General features: G+C 41.9%; 2 protein-coding genes across 5 annotated transcripts in view; both read right to left on the reverse strand.

The window, feature by feature from the left end:
- Positions 1-415: 415 nt before the first annotated feature.
- LOC306913486 (uncharacterized protein) lies at positions 416-19,426 on the reverse strand. Of its 2 annotated transcripts, none has more exons than XM_079490165.1 (11): positions 19,107-19,426; positions 7,813-7,958; positions 7,631-7,712; positions 7,114-7,249; positions 6,622-6,824; positions 4,883-5,019; positions 4,520-4,661; positions 3,943-4,224; positions 3,249-3,798; positions 2,769-2,990; positions 416-1,826 (listed from the first exon to the last, which is right to left on the reverse strand). In XM_079490165.1, exons 1-11 carry the CDS (start codon positions 19,209-19,211, stop codon positions 874-876), a joined length of 2,958 nt encoding a protein of 985 aa, XP_079346291.1. In that variant the 5' UTR covers positions 19,212-19,426; the 3' UTR covers positions 416-873. The 2 variants fall into 2 exon arrangements, with proteins under 2 accessions (XP_079346291.1, XP_079346292.1); XM_079490166.1 differs by lacking the exon at positions 19,107-19,426 and adding an exon at positions 8,729-8,780.
- Positions 19,427-23,342: 3,916 nt separating this feature from the next.
- LOC306913479 (neuropilin-1a-like) overlaps positions 23,343-25,807 on the reverse strand; it is an 83,830-nt gene continuing 81,365 nt past the window's right edge. For all 3 annotated transcript variants that reach the window (XM_079490155.1, XM_079490156.1, XM_079490157.1), the window contains one exon: positions 23,343-25,503. In XM_079490155.1, the coding sequence (XP_079346281.1) occupies positions 25,217-25,503 (287 nt within the window). In that variant the 3' untranslated portion in view covers positions 23,343-25,216. The remainder of the gene's footprint in view (positions 25,504-25,807) is intronic.

Below are 25,807 nucleotides of genomic sequence, written 5' to 3' on the forward strand. Positions count from 1 at the left end.
TACATACTGTGTTTACCAATTGAGGCCAAAGGCTTTGGGGGGTGACACACCCAACCTCCACCTGAATGTATGTATCGAAGGAGGCGATCCTGTGAGCCCATGGGTCACCAAGTAGATCCAGGAAATGTTCTAATAAAGGATGCCAACTGCTCTCGGAGCTTACTCCATTTATTAACACACAAAGAATAACACCAGACAATCAGAAATCTATGTCTAAGAGTGGGGAAATCTTATTTCAATGTAGGGACTAGAACTGAGTGGAAACAATTTGGAGATTAAAAAATATATGACAACAGCATTACAGAACCAATGCAAAGACATGAGGGAGGTCCTTCATATTGGGACAGAATCAGGGTTGGTTTCCAAAGGACCTAGATGTAGGTTTGTTAGCACTGGGTTACTCCACTCTCTGATCATCTCTGGCTACACAAAACTAATAACTAATGCTGACATCAAGTAGGAGATGACAACGTTAGCCCTGTAATAAAGAAAAACACACTCGCAGTATAGTGGCATAGTAGTAGGCAGACTTAACATCTAGTCTGGTGGGAAAGTAAAACTTTCAACATAAACAACAAAAACAGAACATATTTTCTTTTCATCCAAACATTGAGTCACCACATCACAAGTAAATTATTTAGGCAGTGTAAGATATCTAGACATCCATCAAACATTGGTGAAACATACAATGATTTATAATGTGAGCATTCTGAGCAAGAGGCAAAGCATTAATAACAAAAAACCCCATTGTGGTACCTTTGGCATGACTTGTCCGTGCTTGCGCCAAGCGTTAAGATGGATAGGTGTGGACATTTTGTGTGTGTTTGTGACCACTCTGTTTACAGTGTCATGGTTTAAATTTGCTCAAGTGTGTTAACACTTGTGTGTCTTCAGGCTATGTGACTGACTAAACCTCTTGTCACACTGTTTGCAGTGGAATGTTTTTTCTCCGGTGTGGACACGGTGGTGTCTGTTCAGAATAACTAACTGACTGAAACTCTTGTCACAGTGCTTGCAGTGGAAGGGTTTTTCTCCGGTGTGGACACGGTTGTGTGTTTTCAGATTACTTGAGCAAATGAAACTCTTGTCACAGTGCTTACAGTGGAATGGTTTTTCTCCGGTGTGGACACGGTGGTGTGTTTTCAGACTACTTGAGCAAATGAAACTCTTGTCACAGTGCTTGCAGTGGAATGTTTTTTCTCCGGTGTGGACACGGTGGTGTGTTTTCAGATTACCTAACTGACTGAAACTCTTGTCACAGTGCTTGCAGTGGAATGGTTTTTCTCCGGTGTGGACACGGTGGTGTCTGTTCAGACTATTTGAGCAAATGAAACTCTTGTCACAGTGCTTGCAGTGGAATGGTTTTTCTCCGGTGTGGACACGGTGGTGTGTTTTCAGATTACCTAACTGACTGAAACTCTTGTCACAGTGCTTGCAGTGGAATGGTTTTTCTCCGGTGTGGACACGGTGGTGTCTGTTCAGACTATTTGAGCAAATGAAACTCTTGTCACAGTGCTTGCAGTGGAATGGTTTTTCTCCGGTGTGGATACGGTGGTGTCTGTTCAGATCTTTTAAGTGACTGAAACTCTTGTCACAGTGTTTACAGATGTGGGTTTTCTGTCTTGCGTAAATCAGTTTGTCTGTGTCACCTTGTTTGTGGCTGTTTATAGAGCTGGTGACTGGGATCTGTCCATTCTTCAGCATTAGGCAGTAGAGCTTATTGTGGCTCTTCTTCATGTGTTTGAAGAGGAAAACCTGGGACTTGTAGGCATTTGTACACTCAGAACAGGAGAGGACTTGAACCTGGGAAGACTGGGACCGCACTCCTGAGAGAGCAGAGTGTGAGAGAGAGAAATGGAGAGATAGAGAAGAAAGATTGATGTTAGATTGATGAGAACGAGAAGAAGGATCACTAACCGATAGATAGATAGATAGATAGATAGATAGATAGATAGATAGATAGATAGATAGATAGATAGATAGATAGATAGATAGTATATTTATATCATAAATACAATAAATAATAATACATTTAGGAATGCACCAATTGGTACATTCTTGGCAGGATGCAATGTTTACTAAAATAACAATTTGAATTTCTCAACCCAAAAAGTCACAAAAACAAGTTCTACTGAGCACTGTAGGCCCAACGATTGAAAAGTTCATTTTCGTCACAGCTGATGATAGCCATTTTGGATTTTGGGCTCTCACAGATTTTGCTCGCATTTTTGCGAGGGGCATGGGAGCTCAATTTGTAATTTATTTAACCTGGCAAAACCGCTGAGCAACGGACCTTTGCTTTCCACGGTCACGGAAGCATCAGAAATGACCCAACTACATTGGCTAAATGAAATGACTAGTACACTTCATCTTGAGAGAATAAGGTATTTCCTGAGAAACAGGGAGAGACAATTTGATAAAGTTTGGCTGCCCCTTGTCCATTACTTGAGTAGAAACAATTAATAGACAGGATACCACTGATATGGTTGACTGTATGCCATTTTCTTTTCAGATGTTTTCCATTTTTCAAATTACTATTTTATTCTATAGTATGCAGTGTAACTGAGCAGTATGGGTGGGAGGGTTGAGGGTTTTCTTTCTCTTTTTTGTCCTTGTATTTTTTATTTTTTTTTGTTTTCTATAAAGAAAAATGTAATTCATATCATAATGTTTGTGTAACACTTTATAATCTGTTCTCAATAAAAACCTATTTGACAAAAAAATAAATGACCCAACTAGAGTGCCAGCCTTCAGTTACTTTAACTTACCATTGGTGTTCACTTGTGGCATGGGTGTCTTTGAACTGGCATCTTCGTTGAGTTTTCTGCCTTTCTTGGGCTTGTCTCTCTTCATTTTACCCAAACGTGAAATGGACGCCTTGTGTGAATTCTGAGCCCCGCTGGTCTGTGGTGGATGTTGTGGTTGTGACTTTGCAGAGGCACTGTTAGATCCCACAGAACCCACAGATGCAGATAAATAAGGCATATCTCCTAGGAAGAAGAAAAGTGAGAAAATATAATTTCACCTTGTATTTGTGAAATCATAACATGTTATCACTTGGATTATGTTACAGAAATCATAACGTCGGCTGGCTTTTATTGTCAACAAACCCAACAAACCCAGGGTAAATATAGGCTTCATGCTTATTATCCTTCCTCTTCATAAGATGCCCTTTTACTTTGACAGTGTTTTGCCAGACCACTGGTTGAACACATTCAGTTTTGTAAAATTATCATGATTAGACTTACGGTTTGATCGCAACTTCCTGTGATGAGACAGAGTTGACTCCTCAGGACGTTCTGGGTCTATGAGCCACTGCGGCTTCTTTATGTTCTGTTTTGCGGGCTTCTTTTCTGAGAGTTGTGTGATTTGCCTGTGATACACCAGTGAATTCTCCTTTGCTTTCTCGAGCTGCCGAAGGGATCGCCTGAACGATTTTGTTGAAGCTTCCCTCACAGAACGTGAGCCTGGATTCCTTTTCTTCTTTACGGCGAGGTCAACAGAGGAGCGTGCAGCTTTATCAGAGCTGGCCTTAAACCGTTTGGTTGCCATGTGATTATTGTCATCTTTAGTCCGACACCTCTTCTCCGCTGCCTTGTGTACCACGTTTGTTCTTTGCTGGACAGTGCTTGAATGGGTGTTTAAATGTAAAGCCGGGTCCATTGTGCAGGAGTCAGGTACCATGCTCTCTTCTATGGCATCACTGTCCAACCTCTCAATCAGCAGATTTAAGCATCTGGCTTTCAGAGCGCTAAGGTTCAAGGTCTCAGGGTCAAAGTACAAAGCCTTCTTTAGGACCTAAAGAATCAGTAAAAATATTTACAATTGAATTTTGACATGTACAATTAAAAGTTGAAATCAAAAGCCAGGTAACACACAGGGTATAGCAAGTTTCACACATACAGTAGCAGTGACTCAAACAAACAAATAGTATTGCACTACCAGGAGGGTGTCAATGCGAACGTGGTTGCCGACAGGGCTGGCCTCTGTGTGGTCCTCCTGGTCACGGTGTATGTAGAGGCTGAACACCATCTTGAAAGCCTGCACTGTGCGTTCTAGGAAGAAGACCAGCAGTGCGCAGACTTGGCACATCTCCAGGTCATTGGGAAATAGGCCAGCGAGGGTCTTGTAGATCAGGGACTTGGTGAGGACATCACAGGGAAGGCAGGACTGAAGGGCCTTGGTGCACAGCTCCACACAAAACTGGTGCCCTTCTTTGCCCAACTAAATATTGATAATGAGACTGTTGAGTATGATATCTGAAATATGTAAAAGCTGAAGAATACTACGCAGTATTTTAAACAAATGAAATTATTGCAAGACGTAAGTTATTGACTGTTTTTATTTATTTATTAATTTTTCTCAGTCTGCCTCAGCTATTATTCAGACATTTTAAATTATACAAATTGTGCAGCATTTACCCTGGATAAAAAAAGAGAGGAAAATACACTAAATCATTATAAAGGTCAAGAGCAAAATGGGTAGCTTCTTTCTTATATTTCAAAGAAAAAATACTCACCTGTTCCAGAATGACTCTGATGAAAGGGAAGATTGAATTGACATTGGTGGCAGTCAGCATCAGCTGTTGAATATCCTCAAGTAAAACTTGTTTGGAGGTTTGCAACCGCAATTGGAGTTTAATCCATAAGAAGACAAGGTCACTGTAAGACATTAGACTAAATTAAGATGGTAAATATTGCTAATTTCGTGCAGTAGTAACATTAAACTATATTAGACTTACTTACTAAGACTGTAGACATAGATGGCCTGAACATAAGAAATTAGCAGCAATAGTCAAGTCCTAAATTTGGTGAGAAATATCGCCATCATACACACAGCCCTTTAATATAAGTTGTAGATTTCTATTGACAGTAAAACCTACGACAAATGGGCCATGTCTCCTCTACGAAGCTGCTGGGAGAGGAAGGCTCTGGTGAGGATCAGTATGGATTCATCCTCTTCTTCGCTCTCCATGTTACAGATGATCTGAACAGCATCCTTTCTGTTAAGATACCCCACCTGAAGGGAAAAGGGAAGAGAAACCAGTGTCATTCAATTTCCATTAGCTAACTGGATGATGAGAGTACAAGGACCAAGGTTTCTGCTCCAAACAACAAAGTGAACAGAACACAGCATATTTAAATAGCTACAGTAACTGTAAGTCCTTGGTTTGATTCCAGTTGTGTTGCCTTTCTATACTGTCCTGCATACATAAAGCATGGATAAAAGGGTCCAAAAATACTCCAACTTGCCCATTAGACATAACCTGACTCCGCCAGATTGCAGCAGTATTGAGTTCACAAGTTCCCTCCTCCTCCTACGTGCACCAGGTCTCTCTCAAGCAGAAACGATGAACCCGAAGCAGCGGGACAACAATCTGATATCTCCATAATAATTTCGAGTTGTAGTCTTGTTAGGTTGTGTTTACATGTGCGCTGTGGCACAGCTTCAATACGTCATCAGTCTCGCGTTGATCCCACCTCTAGCGGCCGCATATCGCTCCGATCAGCACTGGTTCGGAGTACATCGTCTCACAGATGGAAGCAGGAGGAGGAACTCACTACTGCCACCATCTGGCGGACCCTAACCCGAGAACCGTTTCACCCACCGACTTCACATTCGACACACACGTTCCACACCCCCACAGGGAGTGCAGTGCCCGGTATCGAGTCGGTCGGACCCACGGTTCTCCAGAACCACCACAAAAGGCTCTGGTCAGGCTCTGCCAGTGGGCCTAATGAGGCCAACTCCTTTCACCTGGGCCAGGCTCTGCCAGTGGGCCTAATGAGGCCAACTCCTTTCACCTGTGCAATTTCCAGCCAATTGAGGCTCAACCAATCAGGCTCTGCCAGTGGGTACAGGCACATACACAGATCTCCATGTGGGACACTGGCTGACAGTTAAAACGGGTGCAATGACAACGTATATCATTGGGTTTCCAAGTTGCATCGTTCCCAAGTAGGCCGGTGGCCGACTGTGACGGGCATGTACAGGTCTAGTTCACATAAAAAGGTATGTCTCAGACTCTGTATAGAAGATAGAAACATGAAACAAAAATCGAGAGCTTAAATGAGAATCTAAAGTGAAGTCCGCACCTCATTCAGGTTCTAAAGGTAGAAGCACATAGATGTGCATCAGGTCTTTAAGTGATATACTTGACTCCTACTACTCTAGTGTATAGCCTACCATTGTTGAGTGAGATGATAATAATTACTGAAGTAAATGTCTACAACAAAAAAGAAGCCTAAAACTAAAGTAGTTTCACTTCACACAATATGCTTCACTTTTCCCACAGAAGGAGAGGTATTTCAGTCAGCATCATCCTGAACTAGACAGTTTGTGTACAATGGTTGCCAAATCAAATTGTGGGGTTGAGAAAATCTTCCATTGTATTTAAACTGCACGTGTAACATAAATCATAACCACTATATTTAGAAACATGCATGGTATGACTGAGACTGAACAACATATGCTTTCCCCTCTCCGTCCTCAGTTTCCATCTCAAATAATATCAAAAACATTCCTGAGATATATATTTAGAAAATAATATTTAAGTCAATATTATACAGCCATCGCTCATACATGCAACATGCGTGCATTGTACGTACGACGTAAGCCTACCTCTTTGTTCAGACGGTCGTGCTGGGAGGTTTTGTGAAGACAGGTGAGGTACACCTGGAGGAAGAAGTGATGTTGCCCTGCTGTAGGATGCCGAGAGCAGCACTTGGCCAGGGCCATGGCCTCACTGACCCTCTCACAGGTCAACAGATAGCGTAGCCGAAGCTCCAACAACACCGGCAGCTGGGAGCTGATATATCTGTCCACTGTAGGGAGTCGCAAAGGAGGAGTGAAGTCTATTGAGATCCATCATGGATATGAGGAATGAGAGTCATTGTCACCCACCCACCTATCATGTTACTTGTATGTGTAGGCCACATGTAAAACATTCTGGATAACCAAATTTAATGTCTTATGCCCCTGGATATGGGTGTAAATCATTTTTTAAATAACTTTATAATAAGATATACAAGTCATATTTGCACAAATTCTCAGAATACAACAAATGCTAAAATATGGTTGTTGATGAGTTTGACAGGTACCACCATTACAAACCTTCAGTCTGTGGTAAAGTGCCCTGTGTGAGGATGGACTGCAGAGTGGCGTTTGCCCATGGCCCACCATCTTGCAAGCAATTGCTCACCTGGATCATGTGTACATTCTGATGCCTTGCAAGACACATGTAACATTCCTGAAAGACAGCAGGGGACGAAATGGATGGACAATCAATGCACAGTTATTTTTTACACTATATCAGGGGGTTTCAATGTCTAAGACAAGTCTCTCCAGAGAGAGAGACAGACAGACAGACAGACAGAGATGCAAATCAAAAGTTGCAATCAGACATACGACACAATATAGTGAACTTTACCTCACCACTTAGAAAATCCCTACTCTATGTGTAACACATCACTCAGACATTTGAAAAGACACAGGAACCAGCAAAGTGTCAAGTGTGCACTTGTGCTTTATACTTACAGTAAGTTGAATTATAAGCAGCTACTCTAGGGGTGTAGCTGCTGTCAAAGCCCTTCACAGAAATACAAAAGCAACATTCAGAAAATGGATTGACCTGGAATGTAACAGTGAAGTGTTTCAGTGGATCCTTATCGAAGTCCTCTTTGTCCAAGAACAGCAAGAGCTCAAACACACTCCTATGAGGGAACAGATATGATACTATTAATATATCCCTAGCTGGGAGAAAAAATAATTATTGAAATTTGAATTCAGTTTAGGCCAGGTTTGTCCACTTACAAGGCCAGACTGCTGAGCATGGAGCGCACATCCTCACAGCCTACTCCAAATAAGGAAGAGCCTCGAACAAAGTAGCAAACGGCAACCTCAAGGATTCTGAGTCGAGACAGTGGAGTCTGCCAGTGACATGTGTACTCCTCCACCAGCTAGAGAGACATTAAAAGAAAAATAATATTATACATACATCCTTTATAACAGATGCTTGGTGTCACTATTGGCTACAAAAATGTAAAGCATAGTCAGCGGCAGGCTTATGCCTTATGTGTGGCATGTATGAGTTGCCACCACACATGGTCAGCAGTGCTAGTAAAAACACCATTATGGCACACGCGTGTGTGTGTGTGTGGGCAGAGTTGAGTGAACAATGCATTGATGCACCATTGATGTATGCTCAATTGTGACAGTGAACAAATATGTTGTAGGCCAACTTGCAATAATAAATACATGAAAACAAAAGAAAGATTTATTTTAACATCTGTTACAGTTTAGTTAGTTAACCTCCTCAAGATCACCCAACAAGACAACATGGACAGTAGGCTATAATGGAGAAACATAGGTGGACCTGGATTGGCCATGTCCTCAGAATAGACATCAATGCAATAAAGAGTCGCATTAAAGGCAAGATAAAGAAAGGGAGGCCTAAATGACATGGCGTAGGACGATCGAGAAGGAGCTCCAGCAACATCAGAGCTGGCAGCTGGGTGACCATAGAGCAGTGGTTCCCATAGAGTGTGGTTCCCAAACTTTTTCATGTCAAGGACCCCGAAATTGACACCAATTAGCCTGCGGACCCCCATTTGAAGGTCGAAATGCCATTAAATCGGGGGTCTGTTAGCAGAGCTACCATTGCATTGATAAAGAAAGAATCAGCCTAGGAGCTAGTCGGACATACGGAGGAAATAAATAAACAACACACACGAGTAGGCAGCAGCGTCAGTTCACATCATCCACTCGTCAGCTTGTTGACACTCAACAGAACTGAACAGAAGCGTTTATTGAGCCAATATATACACACGTTAATAGGCACTTCCTGTTAAGGATGTGTCACTTCAGAATAAGAGTTCATTGTTATTGTTCATAATACTAGCAATAAAGATCACATGTTAACAGGGTCCGTAGCCTAATGCGTGTGAAAATCGCTGCTAGAGCCGTAAAAATCTTCCCTTATCGGGGTCACTGGCAAATGTTTTCAAATGGGGGGTCCGTGGCCTAATACATGTTGATTTGGGGGTCCTTGACACGAAAAAGTTAGGGAACCACTGCATTAGTCTACGGACCCCCATGTAATCATGGCATTTCTATCTCTGGGACCCTCAATGTATATTGTAAAATTATCAATTCAACTCTGAGAGACCCATAGGGTCCATTTGGTTCAAAACTATCATTTATCTGGGGACCCCCAGGAACTCCCTCAAGGGGAACCACTGCCATAGAGAAGATGGCCAAAGACAGATGCAAGTGGAGGAACTTTGTTGCTGCCTATCTGCCAGCCAGCCAATTAAGCTTATGGGGATAAGTATGTAAGTATTAAGTAACAGTATAATTAAGTTAGCATGATGAGGCTTTTATTTACCGGTATGTTCATTAAACTAAACCCCCTGTTACCCTATATCTTACCTTGCGGAATTCGGAACAGAATGTTTTGCCACCATTTCCATGGTCAATGCTCCATGTGCAGTTTTTAAATGATTTAAACAAACTCTGTAATTGTTTCTTGAAGCCCTCCAAGTCAAGTGAACGGTCCTCTCCCGCCATACTGATTCTGTAGCCGCAGCTGAGCTCAGCGAGCGGTTATATATTATAATATGTATAATATGTCTGTAGCTCAGGTATAGATCGCTGCTGTTCCCGCCAAACAGTAGCGTTTCTCTTCGCAGATGGAACGAGGCTACCACAACTACGGTCCCCTGGCCTGTTCCGACTGGACCGACTCCCCCTGCTGGCCGGATGCTAAACAGCATTCCACAGACTATAAATCTCATATATGGCCCAAAAGCACCATTGGAAATATATACAGTATATAGTCTATAGTTTTCCAATGAAAAAATGGTCACAACTCACAATTATGCATACAGGTGGCGATTGGCACAATGTCAGCTCTTCTGCTGCGATCACATTTTCAATGAAGACAGGGGCTGGTTATATCTCGAAAGGGGTTATATCAAACCCCTTTAGAATTTCTTCAGTACCGTACCTTCTTAATCACTGTGTGTAGTACAGTGTAGAAGATAATTTTTTATAGCTTTAAACCATAAAACCCTATGTGGTCACAGTGCTTCTCTTGGCAAATCAGTTTGACTTGTATCAGCATTGACACAGCCAACATGTTATTCTTTCTAACCCATATATAATACATTATGCCCTCAAAACAACAGTTGATTATATCCAGTATATACAATACTAGATATACACATTTTAAACTATAACAACACATAAAGAAAACTGAAACGGCATGAAGATGAAGTAACTTCTAACACTTGAGGGAGCAGGTACTGCAGTCTGTCACTCAAAGGCCATATGGCAAGGTTCCAGTGACTCAGTGAGAGTACAGTAAAGTATAATGGGTACACTGTTGTAGCCTACAGTATAATGGGTACACTGTTGCGAGACATTATCTCTTGGCAACCTTCCCCTTTTTCTTAAAGCTTAGGCCTATTGGCAGTCATTTTAGTTTTTAATAAAAATGTATGACTTGTAATGCTTCTGAAATAGCATATCAAATACATTTCAAAGTTTACCGACAGCTTAACAAGGCTCTACTGTTGTGCCACAGAGCAATATGTGCCACAGAGCAATATAGATAGAGCAATATATAGATGCATTAGTCACATCTTTGGACAGTGGGCCTGTGACCACTGACTTAACCTTCCAACTAAAAAAAAGAGAACATCACACTTTAGCACTTCACATCTGAATATTGTATTTGACCAGCCAGCTATTAAAATAAACTATATGATATTTACCTAATGATTTTTGGTTGTTAAACTACTGCTTTCTCATAAGGTGAACGTTCTGCCAATATGTCACAAAAAGCAAAAGCAAATAAAACAAACATCATTATTGTCGCCGTTAAACCCCTAACCACATTTCTTTCTGTGGCGCTGCTATTTTGGCATATATATAGCCAGGCAAACATCTTCACACATTAAACATTGCAGATCTACCATCTCATAACATGTTGCATCGTGACGCGTTGCGAGCTTGTAGATCTGCTAGATTTTCATTGTTTTTAATAGGACTCAAGTGGTTAAAAACCCTCTTCCATCAATAAGATTGTCGATGTTCTAGATTAGAATAAACAATACAAATACAAGCCAGTAAGAAGACTACTAGAGGAAGGAGCTACGTACAATGACAGGTCACGTAACCAAATAGAGCAAGACATGCAGGGCAGACCACCATCACTCTATATCAGTAGTTTTCAACTTAATTTGGCTTTTGAGCCATGGATCACCTGATGAGATTTAGCCTTGCAGACCCAAAACTTGTTGGTAATTGTGTAGACTTCTTGTAAATTAATTAATGCAGATGTTTAACAATAATTTAACTCTTGAGAGCGTAAAATGAAACCAAATTGACTCGTACACTTGTCCATTTGGTTTCATTTTACGCTCTCAAGAGTTAAAGACCTATAAGGGTCCATTTGGTTACCAACTCAGACTCATTTAAATGGGAACGTGTGTTTCTGTGGTGGCTGTAAATCTCAGTGAAATCCCATACAGATGTTTCCAGTTCCACTGATCAGGCATTCTCAAGAAACATTCATTTAAAGTATAAAAAAAGATAAACAACAAAAAAAAGGGGAAGTGACAGTAATGAATATGCACAACTTTTTCACTCTCTGGTAAATGGTAAATGGTAAATGGTGCATTTATATAGCACCTTTATCCAAGGCGCTTTACATAGATTGTGCATTACATTCACCCATTCACACACACATTCATACACCGATTGCGGCGGAAGCCATGCAAGGTACCAACCAGCACATCGGGAGCAATTTGGGGTTCAGTGTCTTGCCCAAGGACACTTCGACATGTAGCCAGGAGGAGCCGGGATTCGAACCGCCGACCCATGGATCATTGGACGACCTGCTCTACCTCTTGAGCCACCGTCGCTCTGGAAACTGGATATCAGTGATGGAAGAAGTACTCACAAGTTTTACTTAAGTAAAAGTACCAATACTACAATATCTCTGTTATAAGTAGAAGTCCCGTATTTCAAATATACTTGAGTAAAAGTACAAAAGTATTGGATTCAAAAGTACTTAAAGTTCAAAAAGGTTTCAAATTGCTGAAATACCAAAAGATAGGCAAACCCAGTATTGCTCAGTGGTTTAGGGAGCTGTCATTGTGTCTTCCTCTGGAAAGAATCACTTATACTTTGAAAAATCACACCCATGTGAACTGAGTGGTGTAAGGCCTGTCTGACGTAATGAAATCATGTCTGACGTAATGAAATCACACCCGGGGGAACAGGGTGAACATAGCAACCATGCTCATCTTTTCTGCACAGACTAACAAAGCCAGTTGTAGGGTAATGAAATCACACCCGGGTGAACAGGGTGAACATAGCAACCATGCTCATTTTTTCTGCACTAACAAAGCCAGTTGTAGGAGTGGTTTACACCACTCAAAAATAAACAAGAGATGTTTGATAAGGTATGGGGACGGTTTATCCAGTATATTACGGTTAATGATTTATCTTATTTAATGGTGGAAACTGAAAATGTTTAATTGTATTCTCTGCAGCTATTTGGTCTTGTGGCCATAAGGACTCTGTTGTTGTTACCAGTCTAAGTGCCCTTATTTTATTTTAATATACTGTATTTATATGTATGTTTGTACAAAAAAAAGAAATGCAATAAATATATTGTTAAAACATTTTTTTGCTGAAATACCAGTATATAGGGCTGAAGTGGTTAGTGCGCTTTGTAATAATCAAAATCTACAAAGTAACTATAAGTAAAGTACATTATTTTGCTCTGAGATGTAGTAGGATAGAAAGGGTATTACAAATCGTAAATACTGAAGAAAGTAAAAAGAAATTACTCAAATTTGTACATAAGAATAAGAACTTTCAGGTTCACCCTTCCTGGGCACCAGATGGGACGAGTGGCCCCCTCCCAGCCCTGGAGGTGTCCCTCATCCAATCCAAGAGGATTTTGGATTGGTCTCATGAAAAACACAACCAGATACATTTTGCAATTTTCGTTAAAAGAATGTCCTCCTCGTCCTTGAAAGCTTTTGAAAGCTTTCCTGTTTACTCTCCAGAGAATGGAGAGTTGGAGAGTTCCCCCACGCAGGGAACATAGCTCATCTCAATCCCCTCCATGACAGTCTCTCTATAGAGGGGCTATACACATTGATTAACAATGAATAGACATGCATATTATGCAAGAACATACAGATGCATACCAAAAGGGTAAATAACACAGTGTAAAAGTTTGTTTGTGTCTGTGTGTTGATTTTGAGGGGTACCCAGATGATTAGCCTAAAATGTGCAACACTGCTTTCTGTTTTTCACAGAAAAAACAAAAAAACAATTTAAGGACTTTTTAGTATCTCTAAATAATAAGTGTAATAATAATAATAATAATAATAATATTACTACATCAAAGGTAACCCACAAACTATACTATACAAATAGTCAAAAACACTGGCCAAATTGTAAAATATGACCTAAGAAAGAGGCAAAAAATGTGAAATGTGTATCTGTGGAATCGAGTCAAACGCCTCAACTGTGACGCCTCAACTCCTACAATTCCAAGTGCTTGTCAGGGTGGGGGGTCCCAAGTTCAAATTATGATTCTTTTGGGGGGGTCGAGGCCTGAAAAGTTTGGGAACCCTTGCTCTGGTCAATAGGACCTTTTTCACGCTATACTCCCTATTTGAGCCTATAATTTATAGGCTACTTTGTCAAACGGCTGTCACATGGAATGAATGGAATCCATCGGTCTGTTCTATTCATGATCATGTACAGATAACCAGCCAATTTAATGACACAAATCACACATTGTAAGATGAGTTAGGAGCCACTGGGCTTCGCTGATCTCTGATTTAGGAGTACACATGAATGCAAGCAGAATGTGACTGAGGTGAAGAACCAGAGCATGTCCAACATGCGTCCAGATGTTCGAAACCAGACCTAGGAAGAGCTATATAGCATGGAACTGCACGCTTTCCAGATGTGCCACTCTACCTGTAGATGATCAATCCATACGTCCAGCCATTTCTCTTATATGCATTACATTCCGACGTTGTCTGCAGCCGATGTGTTTCAAACTGTGAAAGAAATGCAGCTACAATTGATCCATCGTGTTAAGTTCGTGGAAGGGTCAACGTGACTTGGCTACGTCTCATTAACTGCAGATGGAGTTCTTTTATCAGTAGGAAAGAACATTCCAGTGGTAATAAGCACCGATAGAGTAACCGATTTAAATAAGTTCAGGAATAAAGTCCAAATGGGATTGTTAGACATTCTCATAAAACACATATAGCGATGCTCAATTCACTCTCTCTCATATAAGTCATTTTCTAATATGCTTATTCTTTTTTGATAGACAGAGTCAAACACTCCCTTGGTTCATTTGGTTTAATTGTGTTACAAGATAAAGATAATAACTGATGAATGGGAGAAAGACCTGACAGATGACCTTACTAATCTTTGAAATATTTCCCCCTTGTGGTTTATTTTGGTTAGTACACAAATGGAGCATGCGAGAAATTACTGTATAAATGCACTTTCAGTGGGTTGGGTTAATAATAGGCTACTATACATCCACATATGATTAATACTGTCGTATGTCTATGGTTAATATTCTCCTACAGAACCAGCTAAACCTTGGTTTTCAAATTATATCATTTGCCTTTGTAACTAGATACAGTAGGCTACATTTACTCATAGGCCTATACAGGTAGGCCTAAGTACAATTTTAAGCTAAAGGCTACTCTTCTACTTTGTAATCCTCTATTCATTTGACAGCTTTGGTTGTTATAGTTAGACCACTTTTCTGATCAAAACGCAATTTGACACATTGATTATTGGTTAGGCCTAATATAACGTCTTACAAACAAAACACAGTGCTAACCGAGTTCTTAACAGCTTCAAGATATAGGCCTACCATAGGAGTACTTCTGTTACATGCTGGGTTAATTTAAAATATTCAAATAATCTAATATTTTACCAAAAAGCCAAGATTAGAGGGAAATTAAGTACAACAAATTAAATCAGATAACTACCCCTGACATGTGTTGACTCTTTAGAGTGTGACCCTATATGAACCAGGATTAAACTAGCTGCATACAGTAGTAGCCTATAAAGCGGATCAGAGCCATGATATGGATAATAGCACCAACGGTAAAAAAAACTACCGGTATACAACAATAAGTAACATCATGCTCATGCTTATTAGGCTACACATTGATGCTTTCAATAGACTATTCATCTAATGATTATAAATGATATCATGTAGTCCTATATCAATCAGGAATTTAACATACTTTAAAACTTAAATTGCTTACTTTTTAGTCCGATTTTTTCACGTGGGACATTTACTTGAAAATGCAGCTTTTTAATGTTAGATTGGCGTTATTTTACAGCATGCTATTTTTCAACATACATTTGAGGGCATCATAGTTACGCAGCCAGACTACATGGAATCTTAGGAAAGCGCCCCATCTTGTGACAAAACAGAGGTACTACACAAAATGTTCTTGTTTCAAGACTTGACACGTGACAGACAGGCTACAGTTTCAGTGAGAAAATCCTTCGGTGCAGTGCGCCGGAGCAAGTTGCTAGGTTTTAATCGGTTTTAATCTTAGAGTATATATACTCTAAGGTTTTAATACGCGTGCCACGTGACGTCACGCATGGCCGTTGTGATGGTGACGTATGGAACTGGAAGGCCCGCTCTGGGAAGGCCTATGGAAGGCCGTTTATACAAAAACACGTAGGCCTAGGCCTACGTCACAAATTGTGACTAGGCGTGACGTCGCATAATTTGATCCTTTAAAAGACAGCTCACAGCCACAAATATGTTAGTTGACAGTTGTGTTTATGATTGCTTTTGCATTTCATTTAGCATTACTTTGTCACAATGGTGCACAGAGATAGAATGGCTACGCGCATCGTGTCAGAGAATGAAACGGTCTCCATCATGGATTCAGCTGGAGACAGCATAAAGAGGGTGAGAGTGACGATGAATAGTGAGGCAGCCGCCCTCAAGAAGTCACGTGGTCGCATAAAGCTAGACATCGAATTCATCCAGAACAAGTCGAGGCGAATCAGAATCTTCAGCAAACGAAAATCCGGCATAATAAACAAGGTCAAGGAGCTCGCCAAGCTGACGGGAACCGACATGCTCGTGCTGGTGGTCAGTGAATCGGGACGCGTTTACACATGGGCCACCCCCAAGCTCGGGCCCGTGCTCACCGGTGAGGCCGGCAAGTCCCTGATTCAAAAATGCCTCAAGTCCCAATGGCACAATGACGCGTGCACGGATGCGACTGCTGCTGCCACGGGCACCGCAGGCTCAGAGACGATAGACCACCACCAGGCTCAGAGACTCACCACAGAGCACATTGACCTAACCCTCCAGGAGTCTGAATGCATGGGGAACACTAGAGATGATTTGACCAGTCTACCGGACACCACCAACACCGCCTGCAATGCCCAGTCCAACGTGCCCAACTCCACCACCACCACCCACTACCCCAGCAGCTACCAGGACCAACACTATGCCATTGCCTACAATCATGGCTCAACTAATAATACCCCGTCATATTTCTGAGCCGGAACTATACCACCTTTTCTGGGAGGCCCCTGGCCCAACCCCCTATGGAAGCGAATAGATCATGCCATTTCACTTGAATTAATTATGCCATCTATTCGCTTCCATAGCCCCCGTGCCAACCAGACATACAGTCGGGTATAGGCAAATACTATATTCGTAAGACTTGTGGGCTTGCATGTATAAAATACAAATCAATGTCTGTTGTAAATGCATGCATGGGTTAAGAAAGCACCTGTAGACATCACATACAGGATTTACAGTCTATAACCTACAGTATCTTCATGATATATAATTGCAAAAACAAAAGTAAAAATCTTAAAAATACAGGAATAAAGTATTCCTGGCTGAGGGGGCCACATATATTTGAGTGTTAACTAATTATTTAATACATAAAATATATTTTAATTGTATATAAATATAAATGGGCCCCATGTAGTCAGGGGCCTGTGGACCTTCCGAGCCTGGTCAGTCCTGCAGGCTGCAAGCAGCATCCGCCGGAGCACGCAAGGTGCCGGCAGGGCCCTTGCAAGAGGCGGGCTACGATTGCCAATCGGTCGGTGTCCCACGGATGGTCCGTGGGTAGTTAGTGGCCACCTTTAAAGTGAACTGACTTTCTTTTTGGTACAGCCAAAAGAGAAGCAGCTCCTTGGTGAGCAAAGAAATCACTTTAAAGTCATTTTTCGATTTTTTTTTAAAAACCGATGATGAAATGGAGAAGACAACAGCTCTTTGAAGATCCCAAGACAGGCTTGAGTGATTCAGTGACCCTGGGTCCTGCTATACCACATTACTGGTGGGATTCAAACTCATGGCTGACTACAGTCTCTCAGTAAACTAGTGAGAGGGTTTGTCAAAGGAAAAAATATATAGGCTAATTAGGGGCCAAGAAGGCCCCTTTTATCTTAAAGTAGCTATAAGCAATAATGTCAAAATTATAATGATCTTTTTTTTGAGTGGTGTAAACCACTCCTACAACTGGCTTTTGTGTGCATAAAAAAATGACCATGGTTGCTATGTTCAAAATAATTTCTGACGTAATTAAATCACACCCGGGTGAACTGGATGACCGTAGCAACCGTGGTCATTTTCTCTGCACAGAAAAAGCCAGTTGTGAAATCACATCCGGGTGTGATTTCATTACGTCAGATCAGAGCTGATCAGGCTACATAATACCTTACCTTATTTCATTACGTCAGACATTACGTCAGACCACAGCTGATCATGCTATATAAAACCTTACACCACTCAGTTCACACGGGTGTGATTTTTTTAAATTCAGACAGAAACGCCCCCCAAACAAATGTAGTCTCTGTGACACATCTAGGGGCCACAATCTGCATTCAAAGATTTTTTTAAATTAAAATTGCCTTGGGGGCGGACGGTGGGCCACAGAACCGATCGCTATGCCCATACACGGTCATGTGCATATATGAGGCTGTTGGGCTGACCGACTCCACACTCGATGCATACAGTGGAAAGGACCCACGGGAGTGCGGTTCCATATAGACATATAGATGTAACCGCCGTCCATCCGTTATGCCCATATATGAGCATTCCAATATATGGGAATATGTTGATGACATCAGAAATCTCTATATATGGGCATAACAGGGATACAGACAGGGTGGGTACAACAGGTACTCTGATAAAGCCCCCAACACTATGATCGACAATTATTGGTCGGATCGACTGTGTGATGGGCCACTATTGTCCAAAATACTCTGAAGTATGCTACCCAATATGTCCTCAGTTATAAAGTACTCTAATCACAACAGATCATAACTTATCACAGTTCAAATATAGCAGGACTGACAGACTTCTCCCTTCTGGCTCCCAAATGCAATTAGAACTTCGGATTTACTCAATTTCACACACAAGGTTCTGCCATAATCTGAAGACACCCCATAGCTCTTCAGACTCCACCTTAGCCCGTAGCACTTGACCTAACCTCGACGACTATGCAGTCTTATGCAAAGGTTAAAATGTAATTTAGATATAGCGACAGCGTGTTAAATTGTAAATTGTCAGTTGCCTTTGACCATCTTGATAGCATGAGAGCCTGAAGCTATATCCATCATTGCTGCAATTCCCTTCCCTTCCCTTCCAACCCCACAGGAGGAACCCCACCTTTCACCACTTTTAACGGGATGACCCACATTTTGGGTTATAATGTCTGGACTATTTATATCTACAGTACAAAGGGAGCAGGTCCTTTTCCACAGAGCCCGCCATGTTGCACGAAATAGACAAACTCAACCTGTTTATATATATGTTCTTTATACTGGAAAGAATAGAAAGAAAAAATGTGGTAGCCTACATAAGATTGACTGCACACAAACCTACTGTGTGGCAGTGTTAATTTTGAGCTCACACAAGTTTGTAGATAGAAGTTTCAGAGCGCAAGCAACCAACTATAAAATGACTTGTCTCCACTATAGTTCTACTCCCTTCACACTGTGTGGATGGATACTGTAGTAGGGTGATAATGGCAAAAGTTACTTACAGTACATAGGCCTTTAAATTCCCTGAGGAACATAGGCCATTGATGAAACACCTCCATCCTCTTCGGTCTTGTGCCCTCCGCTCCATGACAGCCCTGCGCCTTCATCTCCTTAGACCTTCTCTGTGGTTCTTCTCAGGTGGCTCTAGTCTAGTCTCTTCCTCCTGCCTTGCGGGTTCCATGTTAAAGCATGTTTTGTGATTTAGTGAACTATTTGGTCTTCGAAGTGTGTGACCTATATCCAGTTCCATTCCTCGTCCTGAGTTGGGTTTCTATAGTGTGTCTTGTTTAGTGAGGTCCTACAGGTTGGCATTGCAGATGATGTTGTTAGACCAGTCCGAGGCGTCGGTTGAAGAATGTCTAGTTTGTTGATGGCAAAAACAATGATTGTCCAAAAACATTAGTAAAGATACTCATTTTAAATGGTTATCATAAAGAATGTACTATTAAACACATCAACCTCCATTATGCTCTCTATTCTGGGCATGTCATAATAGGCAAACATACTGTAAGTGTGAGGTGAACATTTGGCAAAGTTGTGAAACTGTAGATCTGCTATGTTCAGTATATCCCCAATTAAGGGTCTGTACTTGGTGTCCCAGGTACAGAGCCCTGCACCAAGTACAGACCCCTGAAATATAATATGGTTTAAGTGGTAAAGTGAGTGCAGTCTGAACTCTGAACCCAATTGAGGATGACCGCAATATAAAGGTATTTACAAGACAAAATATATACACCATTTACATGTAGTAATGGACTTTCATAGAAAACTTTGAGGTACAATGAAGTGATGTTATAGGTCTAGTATTGCTGAAGATGGCTACCACTAGGCTGAGTTTAAAGTGAGTACCACAATTTGATCTGTAATTCTGTATATTGTTGAGCAGCCATAATACAGGAGTCTTCAAAGCATGTGAAATGCTGTGAAAGTTATGCTAAACATTTTATTCTAGTGATGTCAGTGAGTGTGAACTTACCTCCTGTTTATTTTTGTTTGCTTTGTTTTGCTGCTTCTCTTGTGGCCATGCCCTTGTTCTTGTTTGCTGTGTCTGTGACAAAACAGTGATCTTGACTTCAGAAAATATGAATCAGATCAATAATGTGAAGCCTGCAGAGCTAGTTCAAACAGATAACCATGCAGTGCTGCCAACTTCCTGATCAGGTGATCAGTCACATGCTCACTCCATCTTCTCTGAATTCAACAATAGGTGGCGACCTACTGTATACTGGTCTGGATCGATTATACTTCATACTCCTGTGTAACCTAAATTGTCCATCCATACAATAATCTCCACCCAAAGTGATCCCGACCCATTCACAATATAGTCCATGGTATAACCCAGACCCAGCGGCCTGACTCTGAGTTGGAGAAAATCCTTCCCTCAAGAGATTATCAATTGGTCCTCTCTACTTATCTTCAGGAATCTCCTGGCTGCATCCAATAGATTCAATGATTCGTTCTGATTTCCCCTGCATCTCGACTGCACAATCGGATTGTGGCAGGCTTTTAAAACCTCCCTGCTTACTGCTCAGTCTTGAGCCATCTTGCTGCATATGCTACTGTATGCTGCTGCTTTGGGTGCTTTGCAGTGGTTGGGGCTTAGCTCTATGAAGTGTTTTACGCTCCCACGGCGGTCCTACCACCACCCTAGCATCCACCTGTGGGCTCTGTTTCCATATGATTCCCTTGCTATGAATACAGGCGTGCCTTGAGAGTTTCACTAGCCCATTGTGTGGTGTGCCTCACCCGCAAAAAGGTGGAAAACCGCTGTTGTAGGTTGTATTAATGTTGTATTCATATGATTCCCGGTTTTCAAAACCCGGTGCGCAAAAGAGTTTCATGCCCTAGAAAGGATTCCTGATGGAGATGTTAAGAACATGTGACCTCATGCACTTAATGTTATGATGAAGAATGACGCCGCCTTAGCTCAAAAATCATGTATTTCACTTATTTTTGCTCTTCAGTCCGTCAAACTAGAACTACGGCGTAGACTCTAGACACGCACTCTTTAAGATGTGGACTCGCTGACCCTCAGTGAAAGCTTGGTGAAAACGAAGTCTAATTTAGACTAATGACAGAGCAACATGCAAACAGCTGAGCTAGCGAGCGTTGGTGCACATCAGTTACCCATTAGTGGTCAGTACCCGCCCATTTGGCCATGCCATCATCCCTACCGCTGTTTACCACTCTCCATAGGTGGGGATGCTTCACATTAGAGACTTCCTCAGAGTCGTTTCCATCTGCTCAGGAAGACTGCTTAAGATTCAAATGATTGCTTCGTCCAAACACAGAACTGCCTGCCCGTGTCAATGAACTGTGTTTTGTGTACTGTGTACACCTTGCTGCAGGAACTTCAAGAAGCATGCATTCTCCCATATGGAATTGAATCTCGCTGAATGTTGGAAATAATCACTTGTGCATTGTGTACATCTTAATAAAAATCCATTTATTTAGGTTGAATCTTTGGAATGGGGTGGCTGTTAAATCAGATAACGACTGGACAGGCCATACTATTATTATTTTTGTAACACTACTGCCAGGCTGTATTTTCACTTTTACACGACAAGTACCATAACACATTTTGATCTGTACGCAATGAGTACTGTTGTTCTCCACACTGAAGCCGCGAGGCTACTGGCTGGAAGAATATTGGTTTGAGGGTTGTGGTCAACAGGAAATGGGTAGACTAACAGATGCCGAGGGTCACAGAGGTCAGTAGATCGGGAGGAGTCACAATACAAATGTTCCCTACTACACCTTTTTAAGGCCTTTGCTGTTTATTCATCTTTTTCCTACAACAGCAACATTACAGAAGCAGTATTGAAAATAAAAGTCATTTTCCCCCACTGTTCTCGTAAAAAAACAAACAAAAATCTGCACAAAATCTGAATGACCGTACAAAAAACGAAGCCGGAATATGTCAGGTACAATAGAGGGAGCAGGGACGTCACAATTGGGAGAATCTGTTATGCATTTTTCAATAATGAAAACATCTCAATAGCTTTTTTTATATTTCAGAATTCACATAATCTGAAACTATATATATGTATATAAAAAGATGACGAAGAGAGAAACGAACACGTTTTTTGTGTTTTTGACTTTTTTCTTTTTTTTTGCAAATTAATGCTATAAACACATAAACGTCTTAAATATATTTATCAGTGCAACAACATTTCTTTTTTTGAGACCACGCTACAGTATCCTTTTTCTCTAGTTTTGTTTTAGCGGATAGTGTTTTAGCTACAGTCAGCTGAAAGCACAGAGTGTGTAGTAGTAGTAGTAATAGTAGGGCTTTCTGGGGAGACACTCTGAAATGAACAAGCTTGGAAATGTGTTCACCACAGCACATCACATACAAAGCACACTGATGTGAGAAAAATGTCCACCTTCTCAGGATCAAGTCTCTGATTGTTGCAGTGCTTAAAAACCATCAAGTTCCTGGGCCCACGGGGGCCCCAAGGCCCACGGGGGCCCCAATTGTGTCCTGATAATGTCAATCTCACACCCACAGGTGAGTTTGTACAGAGTCTCCTTTTCCCTTATGGTCCCAAAAAATTGAAATAAAAAACCTCTTCAGGGGGTAATCCCCCCCACCCACCCCCATCCACCAACCTGCAAACAACAATAGAGATTTCAAAGAGTTCACATCGAGTAGATGTATGCACTTGTTATAAGCGTACAAACAGATATAAAAAAAACAGACCACCACTTTCTGTTCTACAGTCAGCCTTTGTTTACCCCTCTTGATTTTATCAGGGGAGAGGGGGTATTCTGACAGGGCAAGTCAGTTTATTATGAACTTCAGCTTGGTGATGACTGTGGTTGGACCACAGCCCCGGGCGTGGATGTTCTGTGCTGCAAGGAAAACCCTTGGCAGCAAGACAGGGGTGCGACCATCCTTTGGTGAAGCCACCGGGAGCTCAGGTGACCTGATTCTAGTGATGTCACCTGATCCCCCGGTGTACCGGGTGTCCCTTCGTTATGACATCAGCTCTGACATCACAATGTTATGGCTGCTACACGCGAGACACTAAACTTTTATTTTATTTTTTGCGGCTTGGCCGTAAGCTACAATACAGCATGTGAATAATGGGAAAGGGGTGATCGTGATTCATGGGAGTAACGATAGCACCATTCTTCAGTTCGTGTGCAACCCCCCCACCCACTTCACCCGCACACACATGGATGCATACTCAATTACACAAACACAGCCACACACACACACGCGCACTCACACACACACACACACACCACTCCTTGAAAGGAATCCCACCACGAGGGATTCAGTGAAAAAGTGCATACAAAGCTGCATTAGTCCAGATAGCACTTTTTCGGTGAACAAACCACAGTGAAGTCTGGAGTTGACAAAATAGTCTAGTCCCTCTGCCAAAAGCAGAGCAATGAAGATTGTTTTTTGGTATGCTGGCAGAAATTCTACTCTTCCCATCTCCACTGCCATTGACAATAGTTGTGAATGTGTGAATTGAGGCTGTGTGAAGAATCTCCAGCCAGAGTCGCAAAGAGACTTTGTGAGAGAGAGAAAGAGGGATAGAATGAAGAAAGTGTTTTAACTGGAAATAATTTAATTTGTGTCCTTTTGTCTTGCTGGACTTTTCTTTATGGTACTGTGATGATGAGAGGGGGCTTTGATGTAAGCTGACACGAGCGTCTTATGTTCAAAGAGCTCATCAGCTTGAATACACACAGCGTCACACAGCTCGCTCTTCTGAGCAAAAGCTAATCTCAAATTAAAATCTTAAAACACGGCACCTTTCACGGGAAAAAAACAGCGATTGTATTTACACACACGTGCCTGCTCGCACGCACGCGCACACAGACACAGACACACACACACACACACACACACACACACACACACCCCATGAAAAAGGGATACTGCGCATGTGCGCGCGCACACACACACACACACACACACACACACACACACACACACACACACACACACACACACACACACACACACACACACACACACACACACACACACACACAACCCATGAAAAAGGGATACTGCAGCTTTTTTCTTTTTTACCTTTTTACTTTCTTCAAAAAAGGGCAATAAAATATATTAAAACTTATTTACAGTTATGTGGGTTTTTGGACAGAAAACAAATGGGAACCGAACAAAAGAAAACAAAGCGCTATAGGACGGACCGCATTCTCATTGGATCCAATTTTTTGCAGGTCATACTGTGATATCGTAATTATATCGTGCCCGTGTTTTTGTGTCATAACTTAAAGTGATGCATACATACAAAACAGCCAAATCAACATAGGAGGCCAACAAAGATGAACTAAAGGCACTGTCAGAACCATACACTGCCACAGGCGGGAACGATTAAAGGGGCAAAGGGATTGTGGGTGGGTGCATGGGCAGGAAGTCGGGGTCATGGTTTATGGGTACACCCTGTATGCCCAGTCATGGGCAATGTGTGGGCATTTCGCCAGATATGGTTCATTTGAAATTTTGATAACCTCTCATAAAAAATAAAACAAATGTGGAAAAACTAACGACAAGCCTTCCAAGAAAGTAACAATAATAACATTAATAATAAAAAAAAGGTTTTCTCCCAGAAAACGATAAATACTTTAGACATTATAATAAATTGGTCTCAACACCAGCATCCGATTGTAAAAATGAATGAAAATCAAAATAGAAAATTAAAATATCATCTAAATCATCTGTACATAGTTTTTTTTTCTGTATTTATTTTGTACACAGTGTCCCCTAGTGGCGGGTTGTTGTAGTTGTCTGTTCTTTTCATTTTTCTTTTCTTTTATTCTTTTTTAACTGCAGCTCCTGAGAAAAGCATGGATCAGTCCCAAAACCTCCCATTGGTTCCTGAACCTGTCCCTCATCCGGTGAATGGGGGGGAGGGGGAGGGGGGGGGGGGGGGATTGGGGCAGCAGTCCGTTTAGCCCCATCACCCCCCCCCCTTGTCCCAGCGGACATAGGAGAGAGGATATGCCGACAAAGTATTTCTGTGCACGCTCTGCGAGCCCTACACATCTCCCCGCTCAGGTCGGTTTAAAGAGAGCTCTCGCTCTCTCTCCGTCCCTCTCCTTCTGTCTCTTTCTCCCCCCGCTCGCCTCACGCCTCCGTGTACGAGTTCTGTACGTTGAGCTTGTCCTTCTTTAGCTTGACGCCGTCCACCAGCTCAAAGTTATAGTTCTCCAGGGCCGATAAGTTCCTGTCGGACATGGTGCTGTGCGAGCAGGCGCAGTAGAGCACCACGCCGCAGATGGCGCCCAGGAACACGCCCAGGGCCGACATGGCGATGATGGTGATGAGGATGGGGTCCAGTGTCTTGAGCATGTTGCCCGGCCCGCTGACCTCGTTCGTCTCCACGATGTCCGGGTAGTCCGTGACCTCCTCCACTGCGCGTACATCAGACGAGGACGGAGAAAGAAGGGACAGTAAGTTATTTAACATCAGGATCATCTTATAGTGTTTTGTTAACCCATTTTGATCTGAGATCAGATTCTATACGTCTTCTACATCCTGACAGTTTTCTGAAAAAGCTATGTTTCTATGTCAGTGGTTCTTCGATTTTTCAAAAATAGAAGACCTACAAGCTCGTAGCGCGCCACTCGGTGGCGCGCTATGAGCTTGTAGATCTGCTATTTTTCAATAGCTAAAGCATAACATAATGCTAACACCAAAAGGGGTTCCCGCCCAAAA

Source organism: Electrona antarctica, assembly GCF_951216825.1.
Source record: "Electrona antarctica genome assembly, chromosome: 20".
Classification (NCBI taxonomy): Eukaryota; Metazoa; Chordata; class Actinopteri; order Myctophiformes; family Myctophidae; genus Electrona; species Electrona antarctica.